This window comes from Haliaeetus leucocephalus, unplaced genomic scaffold, assembly GCF_000737465.1.
Source record: "Haliaeetus leucocephalus isolate CR32 unplaced genomic scaffold, Haliaeetus_leucocephalus-4.0 Scaffold267, whole genome shotgun sequence".
NCBI lineage: Eukaryota > Metazoa > Chordata > Aves > Accipitriformes > Accipitridae > Haliaeetus > Haliaeetus leucocephalus.
In genome coordinates, this window is record NW_010972703.1 from 136,705 (window position 1) to 153,836 (window position 17,132).

The following is a 17,132-nucleotide window of genomic DNA, read 5'->3' on the forward strand; positions in this document are numbered from 1 at the left end:
GTTTCATAGCGTTTTTAATTGTAGGACCAAAAATGGCATAAATTTGCATAAATGCCAAAATGGCATCGCAGGACCGGGTAGGGAGTTTTTCAGCCTTTCAAAAAAAAAAACCAAAACCTGTCTGCTGGGGTGTTTCGCCTCACTTCTGGCCCGAGCACGGGTAGGAAAGGGGCTGAAACCACCACAATCCCGCACCAAAACGAGGACAGAAAAGAGCTTTTTAAGAGCCCGGCTAGCTCAGTCGGTAGAGCATGAGACTCTTAATCTCAGGGTCGTGGGTTCGAGCCCCACGTTGGGCGCTTAATTTTTCCCCCCATGCTACCACCACTCAGCTGAAAATAATTCCCGAACTTTCAGTGACACCCCCCCTGCTGATCATCACCATAAAAAAACCTAAAACAAAACACAAACCCCATAACTTTTAGCATCGCTGTATTCCCTTTTCTGGTCAAAATCTGTCACCGTCAGGATGGCCGAGTGGTCTAAGGCGCCAGACTCAAGGCTCTGCCTTCCCGGGGTTGGGTATTCTGGTCTCCGTGTGGAGGCGTGGGTTCAAATCCCACTCCTGACAGTGCTTTTTGAGGGGCGGGTGGCTCATACTTACAAAAAAGCTCATTTTCCCCTTTGTGCCCCTCCCTCCGGCCGAAACCACGCCAGCTCAGTGTGACTGTATCGCAAAAATGGATTAAATTGGTGTTTTCTCCCAGCCATGGGTCCCACCACGGCGTGGGAAAGGCCCTGTTTTTATCGAATTCTGGTCTTTTTTTCTGCACTCCCCGATGGTGAAACCGGGTTCTTTTCTTGAAATCAGCCGAATGGTCCCAAAAAATAAGGTAAGGCTTGGAGCAGCACGTGAGAGAGGCGGGTTTAGAGGGTCTCGGAGCCCAATTTGGGCAGGGCTGAACGTGCAGGCAGGGTGCAGGCAGATGTGGGCAGGCGGAGAACAGTAGTAAGAGCGTTTCTGTAGTGTAGTGGTTATCACGTTCGCCTCACACGCGAAAGGTCCCCGGTTCGAAACCGGGCAGAAACACTTAATTTTTCCTTGTTGGAGGTGTGTGTTAATTCCCCCCCCCCCCCAAAAAAAATACTGCCTTTCCAATTTCTCCCAGGTTTTTGCACGGTTTGGATAAATATTTCTCGCTGCGCTGCTACCCATATTATATAAAATTTCTAAATAGTAAATAACACCCGTAAAAAACTAAAGAATACCCATTGCTAAATAAAAGAGGTGCAGCTGGGCTGCATCAAACTGCCAAGTGGCTTTGGGGATGCCTGGCTGCTGGGTCCGGTTGGAGGGGACATCCTGCTGAGACAGGTGTACACACGTGGGAAGGCATAGGAACAAAAAGAGGAGGTAATGACTGTTTCTAGGGGGGCGTCTTGTTATAATATGAAAGGCTTTTTCCCCTAAAAAAGTGGTCTGGGTGGAGGAAAAAAACATCTTCCCTGACCGGGAATCGAACCCGGGCCGCGGCGGTGAGAGCGCCGAATCCTAACCACTAGACCACCAGGGAGGCCACACACAACTTATCGAACACAGCTGGATCACAGGCAGGACCAATTATTGCATTTCTTTGACCTGTTTCCCGTTTATTTTTGGTCCTTTTCCCCTGTCCTGACCCCACCTTCTACCTCATCCCCTCACCGCTGCAGCTCAAGCAGAAAGGTTGTGCCAGCAGCCAGCCTATGGCTTTCCTTCGGGGAATGGCAACATTTCCCCACCACCCGGTGATCAGATTTACCCACATCCAGGTATTTCTTGGAGGACGAGGAAGCAAGGGCCACCCCTTGCTCCCCTTGCATGCACTTAGTTACTGGGAACCAGTTTGGAGTTGCTCATCCTGGATGTGCTCTCCCTGGGGCGCACTGCCTCGCTGTTGCATGACAAGAAGCTCTGGCTGCGCTGCTCATACTGTGAATTCTCCTGCATGTGCAAAGGAAACAAGCAGGGCTGTTCTCTGCATGCAAAAAAAAATTAATTGTGGGGTTTGCAGCAGCTTCCAGAAGGGTTTTGCATATACCTGGGTGTGTGGAGACCTACAAGAACATCTTCAATCATCTGCTGTTACTTAGGGCCAAGCCCATGAAATGTATTTTGGCTCCTAACTATGACTTGAAGACTGAAACTCCGGGGATTTTAAGCAGAAGCACTATTGTGTGATGCAGGAATGGTTATCGCTAACAGAAGACCTTGCTCTGCCCACCTGGGGATTTTGCAGAGGTTCGCATTCACTGCCCTTGAAGTGCCAGGACAAAATAAACACACCACCAGGCTGCACAGGAGGCAATTTCTTATGCTCATTTCCATAGTTTGCATCTGGCAGCTGAGACAAACAAAGCTTTTCAAGCGATCAAAGGCACATCCGTACAATCAGTTTGGATAGCTGAAAACACTTGAGTCCATCCATTGGGAAATGCTCCTGTGAACACCCTCCATCCCCCCGGGTTCCTCCTTATGCCCCCAAATATTCATTAGCCAACAGCTCAGCCTGAGGCTGTTGCTCAAAAAGAGGTTAAAGCCAGCTCTGGCTTGGGAAGGATTTATTTCTCTTGGTTTTAGGCATCTGCAGGAGACATGTCTCCATGCCATCTAGTTAATCTGGGCTCCCTCTGTAATCAGAGGAGAGAAGTAAGTACTCCTACGCGCACTTGTCGAGCCATTTCTAGATGAGATAAATTACGATTTGCCACCGTTCTCTGCTGACCCTCGAGGGACTGTAGCCAGGATGGCTGCATATGGAGAGGTGAGTCCTTACAATGTCCAAAGGTGCGAACGTCACACAGCACTAAGCACTGATCCAACACAAACTCACACCAGGGTTGCCGGTACTTTTGATGATTTAAAGTACCCTTCCACCAGATCAGGCCTTGCCTATCTCGCCCATGGATTAGATTATTACCACATTGTCAGAGACCACATAAAACTTGAAGCCATCATGAAGTCCTCTATGCTTTTGCATCGTTGTCCACAGCATCTACACTCAGTCGCGCAGCTGAAAGTTCAGTGCGCTAAAAAAAGGGTCCAACAAACAGCAGGGAAGTGTGATCAGTCAGAGATGGTGGAGGGAGAGAAACTGGGAGCCAGCTCAGCATATGTTCAGCTCAGGTCTATCCCTGTCAGATAGAGAGGGTTTTGGAAAGGGTTTATGGGCATGGATGCACCAGGGCAGCGTTGCCGGCAGAGCCACCTGATGATAGAGCAAGGCAGGATTTTGGGGGAAGCAGACCAGCCCCTCTCCTGTACAAGCTCTGAACCAAACGATGCTTCTTGTTAACATAAATGATGGAGAAAGGAGAATTTTCCATCCCAGGTAATGCATTCTTCACGCTCCCAAAAGCCATCTCTGGGGTGACGAGCCCCCAGCAAGACTCAAGGGGATGCTGTCCCATGGGGGGTCAGGGAAAGAGCGTGAACTGGCACCCCCTCCCCAGGCAGAGCAGGGGGAGGATTTGCTCCCCTGCAAAGGATGTTGGGGGGTAGGTGAAGATCGGTGCCTCATTACTGGAGTCAAAAAATGCCACTCGCCCTGCCTCGTAGTCCAGGTAAATCCCAATCACCTTGGGGGCAGCAAGCAGGGAGATGGGGATGGTAGGAGAAGTGAGAGCCTGGTACTGGCTCCCACACTGCCCCACCGCCCAGATCCCCACCTTGGGGTTGACGCTGATCCGTCCCTTCCTCCTCACCGACTCCTTGGCCACTCCAACAGCCCAGGCTTCCCCATCGCCCACCTCCACCTCCCAGTAATGCCTCCCCGCACTGAAACCCTGGCAGCCCAAGACACAGCGAGATGAGTCAAAGCGCTTGGGATTGTCGGGGACAGGCTGGCGGGTGTCTTCCCATCTCACCCGCTTGCGATCCTCAGACAGGACGAGCCGGGGATGCGCTGTCTCTGGATCCAGTGTCAAACTTACTGGGGACAAAGAGAAGATGAGCGTCACAGGCACAGCTCGCTCCTCAAGGGCATTAGGGTCATGTTTTCCCCATCTTCCCCTTGGGATGTTCCAGGTCCCAGTCCCTGTTTGCTGGAGCAGAGCAGGAACGGTTTTATGCCCACGAGCAAGATTGGAAGAGTAGAAAAGACAGCCAGCTCTTGATCTGGAGTAAAAGTAAGGCTTTGAAGTGTAGTTATTTTTGCTGGGAGTCTCCAGGCCGTTGAAAAGAGGAAAGAAATACTCAGGTGTCCCATGACTTTCCTTTTTTAAGCTCCCATGTGGAAATGTTTGCAATTTTTCACCTTTGGTCTCATTCAGTGAGGTGATTTCCAAAGGTGACACTGACCCTACGTGAGGTCCCACAGCACCCCAACACTTACCATGGTCCCCGAGCTCTGCTGGGAGGCAAACTCACCCTCTCTCACGTAATCAACCAAGGCAATTGCTTCTTGCTATGCTAATATGGATGCAGCTCTGCAGGGTATGTTGGAAGTATCTCTCCATGGCATTTCACCAGGTCTTCTCCTACCTAGCTGAAATCTCTTTCCTTAGATTCGCTGCAGACCGACCCAGCACAACCTCAAACCCTCTCCTCCCCAATTTCTCTGTACCTTGAAATTTCATCAGCATCTCTTTGAGGGCAGCATTTTTCTGAGGAAGACCAGTGGGTTTCTCTCCCAGCTCAGGTGATGTCTCTGCTGGCTTCTGGGCACCATCCATCTCAAACCTGGAAAGAAGGAAAACCTTTCTAATAATACTTCCTTCACTCATAATTGCCATTACGCACTGACCAATTTTCAGCTGGGATTTCTTATAAAGAAATAAATAATAGTAGGACTAGAGCAAAGGCTTGGTCCTAGGGCACTCATTAATAAGCTACCAAAGAAGGGTTTGCTGACCCAGAGTACATATCTATTTTGTCCCCAAACACCAGTGAAGAGTCCTGGGATGGTAAAGGCTTTCTGTCATGACCAGTAGCGCTCTACATCAAGGGAAATGCAGGCAACAAAAAATGCCTTTCTTTGCCCACTTTTGTCTTTCCGATAACCCACCTTCTCTATCCATGTCCAAAGAGGACATGAAGAGATCTGTTATAGGGGTGGAAGTTCATACTGGATTCCCTTCCACGTGGATGCACTCCTTAGTGTTCAAATATCTGCATATTTTTAGGTGCTGGCTTGCTGGTTTTGATGGGTTCACAAGTGAAAGCTCAGCCCTCCAGTAATCGGTAGTTTTGGATGGACTATAGAGAAGAAGCTGCAGGAGAGCTGGAGGTACCATCATCCCATCCAATACCTTTCCCTGGTCTTCAGCATCTTACTTGGACCTTTTGGGGTGTCCTAGTTGTCTCCTATATGTCTGTACAGTCCCTAGTACACCAGGATCATAAGTGGCTGGGGTTTCAGAGTCCATCAGTGTCACCACCGTAGAGATAAACAACATTAACATCGCGAGAACACAGGAAAGGAGCTGCAAACCTGCTCAAGATGTTTCTGCTGTCCTACAAAGGAAAGATGAGAGAAGGAGCATTAGGTCAGAGCAAAGTCAGCCTGATAGCAAACAACAAGCAGGTAGCGCAGGGCTGTGGGGTGACCTGGGGCAACTCAAGGCACTGCTCTGTCTAAATTATGGGTCTAAAATGAGTCCCTTAATAGTGATCTGCCTGCACGGTGTTTGCAGATCTGCTGTGAAGTTAGGTGAAGTCATGGCAACATCACTTGATGAGCAGCTCATTGTAGCTACCTGCCATCACCCACCACCTTTCATGTCCTTACTCTTGCAGTATGGGCGTTATTACTGCTAATGCACACCACTGCTTCAGCGTATTTGAACGTTTTAAATCAGGAGTTAACCAGAGCCTGGAGATGGGCTCAAGTGATGGATTTGGATGACTACCTGAAGACGAGATGAGTGCCTGTTGTTCCTCCACTGTGTACGAATTGGACAATTGGTTTGGATGTAGACATGTACAGCCAGATGGATTAATCCCATACTCATGTAAATAAGACAGTGATTTAAACAGACTGTGGTTGATTTAAAATATTCAAGTGGACAGTTGGACCATGCTTGTGATCACTGAAGAAAATAATTTAAAAAATAATTTTAAAAAAGCTTTGAAACATAAATTTTAAAAGAAGTATTTAGAATTAATTTGACTCCTGGACAGGTGACACCAGTGGTGGTAAATGCCAATGGTCTTCAGAGGGGCCTGAAGTCTCACCTGAAGGAACTCACATGCTGGCTGCTGACACTTCTCCTCCAGTTCATGGATCTGCTTGCCAATGGAGGAGATCTCCTCCAAGAGCCTGTTGATGTTCTCCTCCTGTCTCCTCATGATCTCCTGGTCCAGCTTTGCCAGCCGGTCCAAGAGGAGACGTTCCTGTCCCTCCACAAACTGGTGCAGCTCCTTGACTTCAGACACAACCTTCTGCCTCTCCATTTCCACTTGTTCCTGCAACGAGAACCGACGCACGCAAGGGAGAGGCAGGGCTGCGGACAGAAGTGGTTGAGAAAAATCGCAAAGGAGCAGATTTAATGTGATGACTTATAACACAGCCATAAATTCCAGTGCCCATTGCAGAGCAGAGGAATAATTAAGACAATTTTTTTTTGCCATTTCTAGGCTGAAGTTGCTGGCAAAGGACATATCCCATGGACTGTAATCTTTGTACCCGAAATGCTCCAGACCTTTGAACAGCAAGGGAAGACACAAAATAAAACCACGAACAGATTAGTCAGTGAAAGAGGTAAGTGAAATGGAAAACAAGGCAAGAAAGAAGAAATCAGGTGATTCCTATTTTCTGTATGTATTAACAGGGGGAATCTGGGAATGTGCCCCACTTGTGAGCAAACCGAGGAACCAAAATATCAGCAATAACCTGGCAAAATCCAACACACATTCCCAGCATGCTGACATACAAGGAGCAGGAAACATGGGGAAAATTTGAGTATTAAAAAATCTACCCTGGGGACAGGCTGTCACCACTGCCCAGACCTTACCCCAATGGAGAGGACATTCCCATGCATGTGCAAGGGACCACGGAGATGTGATCTTTTGCCATGGCACATCTCGTGTCTCCACATCCACCACCATGGCCAGAGGGACAACCAAAAGGAAAAGGAGAAAGCCTTTGCCACCCAGGGATAGACACTTACAAGGAAGTGCAGGCTTTTCCCTTCCTCGGCCATTTTCAGCCCCAGCAGCTTTTCTCTCTTGTCCTTCAGGATCTGCACGTGAGCCTGGAATTTCTCCTGTGTGGAGAAGAAACACCTTGTTGGTGCTTTTTCTTCCTCTAGCTGGTCCATCCCTCTACCCTCATCCCACCTATCCAGGTTTATCTCCTACAAACTCAGATTCTTCCCTGTTTAATAAATGGCTCTGGAAATTCATAAACCCTGATTTCTGGGAGAGCAGGGCAGCCAGAGCAGGTTCCTTTTTCAAACAACCAGGGTGAAATTCATCGCATAGATTGGAAAAGACTCAGGCAAAGGACCAAATTGGCAGAAAAGGAGCTTTAAATGATTGGGGAGACCCTGCTGTCATCTGCTCAGGTTCAGCCTGTGCTCAGTGCTGACCCAGAACTTATAAGTTCTTATAAGCGTGGGCTGTTTCCTCAGTTCATCTGCCAAGGAATGTGCTTTGGATCACCAACCTCAAAGCCTGGATCAGACATTCGAGCCAGCTGATGGCAGGGAGACCGTACCCTCCATCACCCTTGTGCGGTGAGACCGGGGCTACATCACCTATCTGCGGTGAGAGCAAATTTTTTCTTCCCACCTTCAGCCAAATCACTTTTCACAACAACTAGCCCAAGCATGCAGTGAAACTGGAGCCCAGACCATTGACGTGCTGGAAAACCCAACCCTGCCTTGCAGACCAGCGCTGTGAGACCAGATTCTGTCCTGTAAATGTCCAAGACGAGACAACATAGCTGACCCTGCTTTGAGCAGGAGGTTGGGTTAGATGATCTCCTGGGCTCCTTTCCAGCATGATTTGTATGAAGACACCACAATGATATGGAAATGACAGCTTCAAGCAGTCGGGGTGACTAGCAATATAAGCAAGGGGCAGCAGAGAGCAGGCAGGGTGGGGGTGGCTGTAATCTAATGCTCATGCCAAGATGCGGAAAGCAGATTGAAAAGGGTAGAAGTCCAGATGTCTGCAAGCAGAGCAACCCATAGGGCAGCTCCCTGAGCCGGTCCCCTCCTCCTCCCTCGTCCCCACACCAGGCACAGAGACCTCCCCACCTTGTGCTCCTCCGCAGCCTCCTCGATGGGCACCACAGCGTGGACCCGGTGAGCCTGGGACTCTCTGCAAACCAGGCAGATGGGGGTCTGATCCTCCTCGCAGAAGAGTTTCAGAGCTTCCCGGTGCTTCTCGCACAGCCTCTCCCCCCCTGCCCCTCCTTTGGCTGCCTGCAAGCTCAGCCGCTTGGCTATCTCGATTATTTTTGCCAGCTCCCGGTTGGGTCTCAGGTTTCTCTGCGGGGCTGTCTCTTTGCACTGAGGGCAGGCGAAATTCTCCTCGGCTTCCTCCCAGCAACGAGTGATGCACGCCCGGCAGAAGTTGTGCCCGCAATGGATGGAGACGGGGTCTTGGAAGAAGCCCAGGCAGATGGAGCAGGAGGCTTCGTCGCGGAAACTTTCAGCAGGGCTGTCTGCAGCCATGGTCTTGTCAGTGAGGATGATGGGGCAGCTTTCGTTTTCCGCTCCGGCTGGTCTTGCCCGTTGGCTGCTCCCCTTCCTGCAGGTGTCTCGGGCCCCGAGGGAGGTGAAAGTGAGTGGCAGAGGAGTTTCGCTGCTGAGATGCACCAGGTTTTTCTCCAGGTTGTGACCGCTGCCGAGCAAAATGCTGCGCTGAGCAGCTGCAGAGGCGAAGGGAGAATCCGCTTTTCCCCAGGGACCCCGGTGGGTTGAAAAGAGATTAAATGGCAAATAAACATCCTTCATAATTTTCTGGTTTGTTAGACATCCACCTGCAGCTTCTCTATCACCCTCTGACCCCCTGCCCCCCCAAAATACCCAGGCAAATTGAGAGGTAGCCCAGGTCCCAAGCCTCCTCGTCGGGTCCAGCACCCAGAAACCAGTCTGGTTTCATTGCTCATTAATAAATGCACTTTTCATTTATTTATGGAAGGGCACAGCCATGGGAATAGAGTTTAAGCAAGTCCCCTGCTGAGAATAAGTATCTGTTCTTCAAGTTAAAACACTGTCCTGGTTTCAGCTGGGATAGAGTTAACTGTCTTCCCAGTAGCTGGTACAGTGCTATGTTTTGAGTTCAGTATGTGAAGAATGTTGATAACACGGATGTTTTCAGTTGTTGCTCAGTAGTGTTTAGACTATAGTCAAGGATTTTTCAGCTTCTCATGCCCAGCCAGGGCACCTGACCCAAACTGGCCAACAGTGTATTCCATACCATGGGACGTCCCATCTAGTTTAGGAACTGGGAAGGGGGGGGCAGGGAATCGCCGCTTGGGGACTGGCTGGGCGGGTGGTGAGCAATTGCCCTGCACATCATTTGTACATTTCAATCCTTTTATTACTACTGCTGTCATTTTATTAGTGTTATCATTATTAGTTTCTTCTTTTCTGTTCTATTAAACCGTTCTTATCTCAACCCAGGAGTTTTACTTCTTTTCCTGATTTTCTCCCCCATCCCACTGGATGGGGGGGGAGTGAGTGAGCGGCTGCGTGGTGCTTAGTTGTTGGCTGGGGTTAAACCACGGCAAACACCAAGACACATCCATCGCTGCTCATTTTGGCTCTTTATTATTTAGAATACCTAACTGCCGGCTTCACGACTGTCCTGCCAGCGCCCTCATTTCTGTGTGTGTACATGCAGCTATAAATACTTTTACTGTTGCTTTCAATTCTCCTTTTAAACAGGGTGCCGTTTCTTTCATGGTTCAGGGCTGAGCCTGGAGTCAAGCAGTAGCCGATTACTACGCACCCTCTTATCTTTAATTTTCTTTTTCTTCCCAGCTTGCCTGCAATTAAGGAAAGGAGGGGATTTCCTTCCACCCTGTAAGTGAAATAACTTCATGACCAGCCATACCCCTCACTCAGTCTGCTCAGAAGCAGGTTCTCCTTCACCCAAGATCCCACCACTCTGCAGGAGAGCTTCCTTCAGCCCTCAGCCACTGCATTTTGGGGAAAACGGGTCATATTTCAGGAATGTCCTTCCAGCAATGGAAATCCCCCCTCCCATGGCTGCTTTTCAATTTGCAATGTCACTTTACTCCAGCTGCGCTGACCTTGCATGGTCGGTTGGGTGTCTGCCTGCATAAATGTGCTTTCACCCCATGAGCCTGCCCTTGCTTTTTGTGCATCAGTTTTTAAAAGCCTCGGCATCCTTGGTTTTCCTGCAAAGCCCCTCACCTTGAGCTGTAGCAATGAGCCCCTAAATCCACCAAGACCTCATCCCAAATTGGGATTCATAACACAAAAGTGGTAAATGTCCTCCTCTCTTCCCCTCCATCTCTCTGCAGCTCTCCTGGAGGGACAGCAACATCATTCTTCTTCCTCTTAGACAAGAAACCCCTAAATCACCCAATCCCATGGACCATCAGCCTGTGGATGAGCTGCTCCCGGTCCAAAGCCCTTTGCATGCTGAAGCGAATGGGACTTATTTGCATTGGGCTGAGGCTGGGTAACGAAGTGACACATTTTCTGAGAACATCAGTAAAAAATGCATCCGCTGTTATTTGTTTGCAAGGGTTTTTGGGGGTCATGATTTTCCGGTGCAGAGCTCCACACACATGAACACTCAGACTGAAACTTGTGGTATGGTTTCATACTCAAGGCACTTTTTTTTTTTTTTTTTTTTTTTTTTGTTGATCTGGAGTTCAGGGTTGATTTAGTGGGGAATGAGATGTGCAGAGACACTGGTGTTGGGATGGATACCCCTGAGGGACTGCTTGACTTTGACTTTTGCATTTAGGACATTGCTTTCTCTCCTGCTCTTCTTTGTCCTGCTGTTCCACAAGTGCTGGCAGCATCATCACCTCTGTCCCAGCACCAAAAGCCACGTTTCCTCCCCAACTACCTACGTGAGGCACATGATCAGAGTAATCTCCCAGCAATCACCTGCAGCAGCTTTGCTCTTTGCTGTGCCTCTTTGGGGCTTGAAGCAGAGCTTGATGTGCCTGGAAAAGCATCTCAAAACCCAGCAAAGGCAGTTGATTTTACCAAGCCCTAGGGGCACTGATGAGCATTAATGTCCCTAAGCAGCTCCACTTGGGACACCCCCACCCCCTGCCCATAGCCCAGGGTCTCTATTTAAGTTCAGTCCTGTGGTATGTTCCTTCTGCAAGCTGCCTTGGAGGAGCACCCATGCCTGGCTGTGGAGTCTGCTGATCCATCCCTTCATGATTTGTTACCCTGGTGCCCTCGGTAAGAGAATTCAGCAGAGGTTTGGTGCTGCCTCTCCCAGGATGGAGAAAATACGGGTGTTGGGAGGGTTATGCTAAGGGAGAGAATGAGGAGTGGGCAAAGCATCACTTGCCATGTCTAGATGATGCTGAACTTGATTTTAAATAGCAAAAAGCTATAGAGAAGGGAACCACAGAGCGTTCAAGCGTATCCATCTCTCTCAATATCAAACCTAAACCTTAAGGCAAAACTCACTAAAGGCTTGATTTGACTTTGTGGATAACCTGGCTCAGCTCCTAAAGCTGGGTTTGGTGTGGTTTTTTACAACTAAAGCCTTGCATTACAGCTGTCTATGCAGTAAAGTGGACTGGACATGAGGCAGGTTAAAAATAATGACACTCCTCTGCAAACGAGCCCTTAATTGGCTGCGTGTAATCAACAGGGACTATTAGTGACCATGGTCTCAAGAGGGAGCTGGAGGCTCTGTTTTGAAAGACAGGAAGACATCTGCTCAATGCCTCTGTGCAAGAGGGAAAAGAAAATTAGTAATCAAAGGTTTTTCTGTGGGATTCTGCTTAATTCCTTCAAGGCATAGATACAGGGCTGGGCACAACCACAATTAACCATCAGGCATAAACCACCCTGCCTCAGTTTTCTCTTTTCTTTGCATTGCGTGTTTTTGCTCCTGCTGCCTTTTCCCACAGTTTCAGAGTTAAATCTAAATACAGACCAGAGAAAGGGGTGCTTTTTCCTGTACATCTTGCTTTCAGGGGATCAGCCAGATGAGGGAACGGTTTGGGCTGAAAAATAGGTCCTTCTGGGAAAGGAATTACTTGTTTTCAGCCTAGCTGATGCCTGACTGTGTAGAGGTGGAGAGGGCAGGATGGTGATGGCCAAAGCTACAAATGGGTCAGTTCAAAAGGATGGTTCGAATGCTAAAGAGGTTCAAAGCCCCTCTGGTGCAGACAAGATTTTCCCAGAGGGATGTAAAGACTAAGTGCAGCTCTTCCCAACAGGGAGCAAGGGGATGAGGTTGCTCTTGGCTGGAGCATCCAGCCCCTTTTGTGCTGGAAATGGGATCCCTGGGGAGCTGGCATCTATCAGTACCTGGACAAATACCATGCTAATAAGCTGGGACTTGGGAATGGATCCTGATTTGCAATGCAGAAGGTGGGAGCAGTTTAATACCTGAGGCTGGCTGGAGGGAGGGAGGGAGGATTTGACAGAGGTGGGGGGAGGTGGCTGCAAATTTCCCAAGATTAGAGGGAGCTGGATGTGGTCCCATTTTCTACCTCCCTTTTCTGCTTTCCCCCCACCTTGGGCACTGTTTGCTGCAAAGGCAGAACCCATGCTGGCTCCGTGCCTGCCAGCAGCATTGGTATGCTGTGGAGGGGAGGACCAGACCTTCTCCCCATCCTGGGACCCTTCTCCCACTCCACATGGGTGCCCCTCAGCCCCCACTTCTGGCTTCATTCCTCCTCCTTCACCGTGCCTGTGATATGCAGCCTCCTATCCAAGCTGCCTTCAGCCTCACCTTTTCCATGGGTGCTCTTCCCCATCTTTTCCATGCCAAGCCCCCTCCTCAAATCCTCCTTGCTCCCATGCCCAGCCCCCTTCCAGGATGTGTGTCTCACCCTCAGACTCGGCAGGGCTCCCTTTTCCCATCCTTCCTCCCTGCCAGGCTGTGGGTCCTAGGAAACCCATATGGACCGCGGGTACCAGCTATTTTGGGAATGGGGACCACCCTGGGGGATGCAACCAGGAGGACTTTGGCCATCACCCGCTTTCTCCCTTCCCACCCAGGCGCAGCTCTGGCTCTGCCCACCCTGGGGGTGGCAAGAAGGGAAACGCCTTTCCCTCGCTTGGAGGAAAATGAAAGCAGCCGCTGTCTTGCAGCTCACATTGGGGGCCCCATGGCTGCGCCGAGCCCCACTGCGGAGCTCCCCAGCGAAGCCTCTTGCCCCATCTGCCTGGAGTATTTCCGAGACCCTGTCTCCATCCACTGCGGTCATAACTTTTGCCGGGCGTGCATTACCCGCTGCTGGGAGTGGTCCACGGCGAATTTCTCCTGCCCGCAGTGCCGGGAGACAGCACCAGAGAGAAACTTTCGGCCCAGCCGAGAGCTGGCACGGGTGCTCGAAATAGCCAAGCGGTTGAGTTTGCAGGCAGCCAGAGGGGAGACGGTTGAGGAGGAAGGATGCGAGAGGCACCAGGAGCCTCTGAAAGTCTTCTGCAAAGACGATGAAGCCTTCATCTGCGTGATCTGCCGGGAGTCCCGAGCTCACCGGGCTCACACGATGCTTCCTGTGCAGGATGCTGTCCAGGAATACAAGGTAAAGGGGATTTTTTTTCTATCTAGACGTGCACTAGGAGCCAGACCAGCACCATTAGGGCTTGATGTTCCCCTTGCAGCACATTACCATCAGGCTTGGAACATCTCACCCCCACCCAGGGCAGTAGGCTGGGGACAGAAACGTTACCCCCCCCTCTGCTCTTCCCCCCAGAGCAAACTGGCCCGTTTCAAAATGACAGCGTAGATCATGCATCAGTGCTTCTGCTGTCTCTGTTCTCATCTGAGAATGTGATGCTCTGTGGTTGAAGGGGTTGAGGTCTTAATCCCCTTCTCCCTGCTGCAAAATTCAAGACTTTGTCCAGCTCTGGTGCTTACTGCACATCTGCCAATCCCAAGATGCTCTCCAAACCAGCAGGAACATAGGTCAATAAAAAAGGGGGATATTTTCTTGCTGCATCAGTGAGTTAAATCAGCTCAGAGAAAAGATCCAGTGCAGGCAAGGGCTGGTGCAGAAAGCTTTTTCCACTATGTGGCATTTATTTCCATTTAAAGCATTCCCAGATCTTGAGCTCAGGATCCTTCTGGACCAGGAGGGACACCAGGAGAAGCTCTGGAGCTGACCACAGTACAATCCCCTCCCCAGAGTAATTTTTTTTTAGGCTGTCTCAATCTCCAGAGACATGGGGTGTTTGTTTTTTCTTCCCTCAGGGACAAATCCAGGCCCATCTGCAAGCCCTGAAGGAAGACAGAGACAAACTCCTGGGGTTTCGAGAGGTTGAGATGAGGAGAAGCTGGGAGTACTTGGTAAATGTTTTTATGAGGAGGGATGAGGGTCTGGATGTCTCTCTTTGGCTTTAGATGGCCGTGTGGGAGATCACCCTGCTCTGCCTTGGGGCTGGGGTCCCTTTCCAGGTACCAAACCAGACGCTGCCTGAATTTTCACTGCATTGTAGGAAAAAATAACAGGCAGAACCTGGAGCTCTGCAGGCATTCAATTCCTGAATGCAAAGCCAAAAAAAAAAAAAAAAAGAATATAGGATACTTGAGACACTGACTATTTCCATGTGTGCATTCACTGGCACACATGGGACTTTGCTGCATCCTTCTCCACCCTCCTCTTCCCTTCTTGTGTCCCCTCCTCACAGGAGAAGACCGAAGCCGAACGGCAGAGGGTCTTCTCCAAGTTTGAAGGGTTGCGTCTCTTCCTGGAGGACCATGCCCGTCATCTGCTGGCTCAAGTGGGGGACCTGGAGAGGGACATTGAGAAAATGCAGGAAGAAAACATTACGAGTCTGACAAAGGAGATATCTCGTCTGGATACCTTGATCCAGGAGATGGAGGAGAAGTGTCAGCAACCAGCAAGCAAATTTCTGCAGGTGAGGGAGAAGGGAATGGAGCCAGGTTGTCACCGTCCAGGTCCAGGCTATTTTCTGGCTCTGGGTATTGCCCCATGATGCAGCCAAACCCAGGCTGTCCTGCTCCAAAGCTACATCCATGCTGTTGAGGTTTCAGTAGATGTTTTGCTGCCAAGACCCATTCACTGAGTTTCCCTTTCCCTCTCTTCCTTCCAGGACATCAGAGGCACCTTGAGCAGGTATGGGGCTTCCTGACTTTTCCTTCCATCCCAGGCTGGGGAGGGAGTTTGGACCTTGTGTTTGGCAGGACAGGTACAGGAAAGCCTTCACAAAACCTCACCCAGAAGTCAAATATTTGGCTTTGTGGCCAGAGGCTCTGAGCAAAGATGTCCCTACCCATCGCTGAATGTGCAGCAGGTTTATTAAAGCCTGCACCAGCTCCTCTGAGCTCTGGGTGTGCACAAAGGATTTCTTGGTCTCTCTCTGAGAAGATGCATCCTTATGTCTTCTTTCCATCCTCCTTCTCTAAGGTTTGAAAAGGAAAATTTCCAGCAGCCTCCATTGCTTCTTCCAGAGCTGGAAAAGAGAATCAGTCACTTCAGGGAGAAAAATATGGCTCTAGAGGAGACTCTGAGGAGCTTCCAAGGTATTGAGCATGGGCTGGGGACATGGAGCAATACCTGTGGGAGCATAAATTATATTTACTTAGAATATAAATTATATTTTATTGCATTTATATATGTGGCCTCAGCATGGCAGAACAACCTCTCTGTTTTCATGTTCACACTGATGTTACATCAGATAATGTCTCTTCTCCCCTCTTTAGACATCCTGATGTTTGAGCTGCCTGAAAAGAGTAAGTCCACATCTCCTGGAGATGAGGGAGTGGGAAGGCTGAGCCCAACATGGGATGGGCCGTGAGTTGGAGGGTCATCTGGGGAAGATGTTGCCATGTCTGAACAAAACAATGAATGGGGGGATGGGGTGGCAAAAACACCGTAAGGAGTCAGGGAATCCTCACCATTAATGTGTTGATGGATTAATTTCTTCCAATGGAGCTGCTAAGCTGCATGAAGACTGAGTCTGCCCCTCATGTCAGTATGTTCAGGGAACAAATGCCTAGTTTGGCTTTTTGGGCACTAAAAACTGGTAGGGGTCTCCTACTCATCTGCCTCGGGGCTTGTTCTCTTGCTCCCTTGGGAATCTTCTTCTGATGCTTGCCAGGGTCCCGTGGGATGGGGAAAGCAACCAATGTCTGCCCCTGCAGCACAGGCAGAGCATCCCAAGCAATGGGATGGATGGTGCTGCAGGACCTCCCTGCTCTGCCCCAGCACCTGAGGCCATGGGAAATGGTTTCATTTACTTTGCTCTGCTCTCTGTCCCTTGCAGTGAAGGTAACCCTGGATCCATCCACAGCTCACCCCCAGCTCGTCGTGTCTGCGGATGGGAGGAGCGTGAGGTGGGAAGATGCCCAGCAGGACCCATCCGCTGAGGGGTTTGGCACCGATCCCTGCGTGCTGGGCTGCGAGGGCATCACCTCGGGGAGATACTGCTGGGAGGTGGAGGTGACACCCAAAGGCTCCTGGGCTGTGGGGGTGGCCAGGGAGTCCCTGAAGAGGAGGACAGAGACTGCTGTGAGCCCGGAGATGGAGCTCTGGTCTATGGGTCTCTGTGAGGGTCAGTTTTGGGCTCTCACCTCCCTTGAGCGTATCCCGCTATACCAGATCCAGGTCCCCAGAAGGGTCCGGGTCTCCCTGGACTATGAGAAGGGTCAGGTGGCATTTTTTGATGCTGATAAGAGAGCCCTGATCTTCACTTTTGCAGCAGCTTCATTTAAAGGGGAGAGTATTCATCCCTGGTTCCTGGTGTGGAGCAAGGGCTCCCAGATCACATTGTGTCCCTGAAGCTGTCCCTTCTTACCCAAACACAAGCTTTATGTCCCCAACATCCCTATTTCCAGCACTTTGGAGAACTTCTGTCTACTAAATTCCTAGTTGGCCTTTCTGGCCTCTCTTCCCATCCTCAGTGATCCCAAAGGGTTGAGCATCTCTGTGGGTCAGCATCTCAAATGGTCATCCCCAAACTGGGCCATCAATGGCTGACAAATGGAACTACATATGCCCCACAGCATCTTGCACCAGCCTGACTGCTTCCCTGGTCTTATGGTTTTAGATGAAGTA

At 50.0% G+C, this 17,132-nt stretch overlaps 3 protein-coding genes and 4 non-coding genes across 7 annotated transcripts in view; 5 read left to right on the forward strand and 2 right to left on the reverse strand.

Annotated features, from left to right (window-relative positions):
* Positions 1 to 17,132, forward strand: part of ZNF473 (zinc finger protein 473) — a 157,479-nt gene that overhangs the window by 60,314 nt on the left and 80,033 nt on the right. The window lies entirely within an intron of this gene.
* TRNAK-CUU lies at positions 227 to 299 on the forward strand. The gene has a single exon. It is a non-coding gene; the product is annotated as a tRNA-Lys (tRNA).
* Positions 464 to 571, forward strand: TRNAL-CAA. Its single transcript has 2 exons — positions 464 to 501; positions 526 to 571. It is a non-coding gene; the product is annotated as a tRNA-Leu (tRNA).
* TRNAV-CAC lies at positions 958 to 1,030 on the forward strand. The gene has a single exon. It is a non-coding gene; the product is annotated as a tRNA-Val (tRNA).
* Positions 1,443 to 1,514, reverse strand: TRNAE-CUC. Its single transcript has one exon. It is a non-coding gene; the product is annotated as a tRNA-Glu (tRNA).
* On the reverse strand, positions 3,397 to 8,616 carry LOC104832890 (E3 ubiquitin-protein ligase TRIM39-like). The gene is made up of 6 exons (XM_010569291.1): positions 8,182 to 8,616; positions 7,090 to 7,185; positions 6,155 to 6,385; positions 5,412 to 5,434; positions 4,545 to 4,660; positions 3,397 to 3,911 (listed from the first exon to the last, which is right to left on the reverse strand). The coding sequence occupies exons 1-6, from the start codon at positions 8,599 to 8,601 to the stop codon at positions 3,397 to 3,399; spliced, it is 1,401 nt and encodes a 466-aa protein (XP_010567593.1). The 5' UTR covers positions 8,602 to 8,616.
* On the forward strand, positions 13,218 to 16,856 carry LOC104832885 (zinc finger protein RFP-like). Its single transcript, XM_010569287.1, has 7 exons — positions 13,218 to 13,637; positions 14,306 to 14,401; positions 14,743 to 14,973; positions 15,169 to 15,191; positions 15,483 to 15,598; positions 15,779 to 15,808; positions 16,342 to 16,856. The coding sequence occupies exons 1-7, from the start codon at positions 13,218 to 13,220 to the stop codon at positions 16,854 to 16,856; spliced, it is 1,431 nt and encodes a 476-aa protein (XP_010567589.1).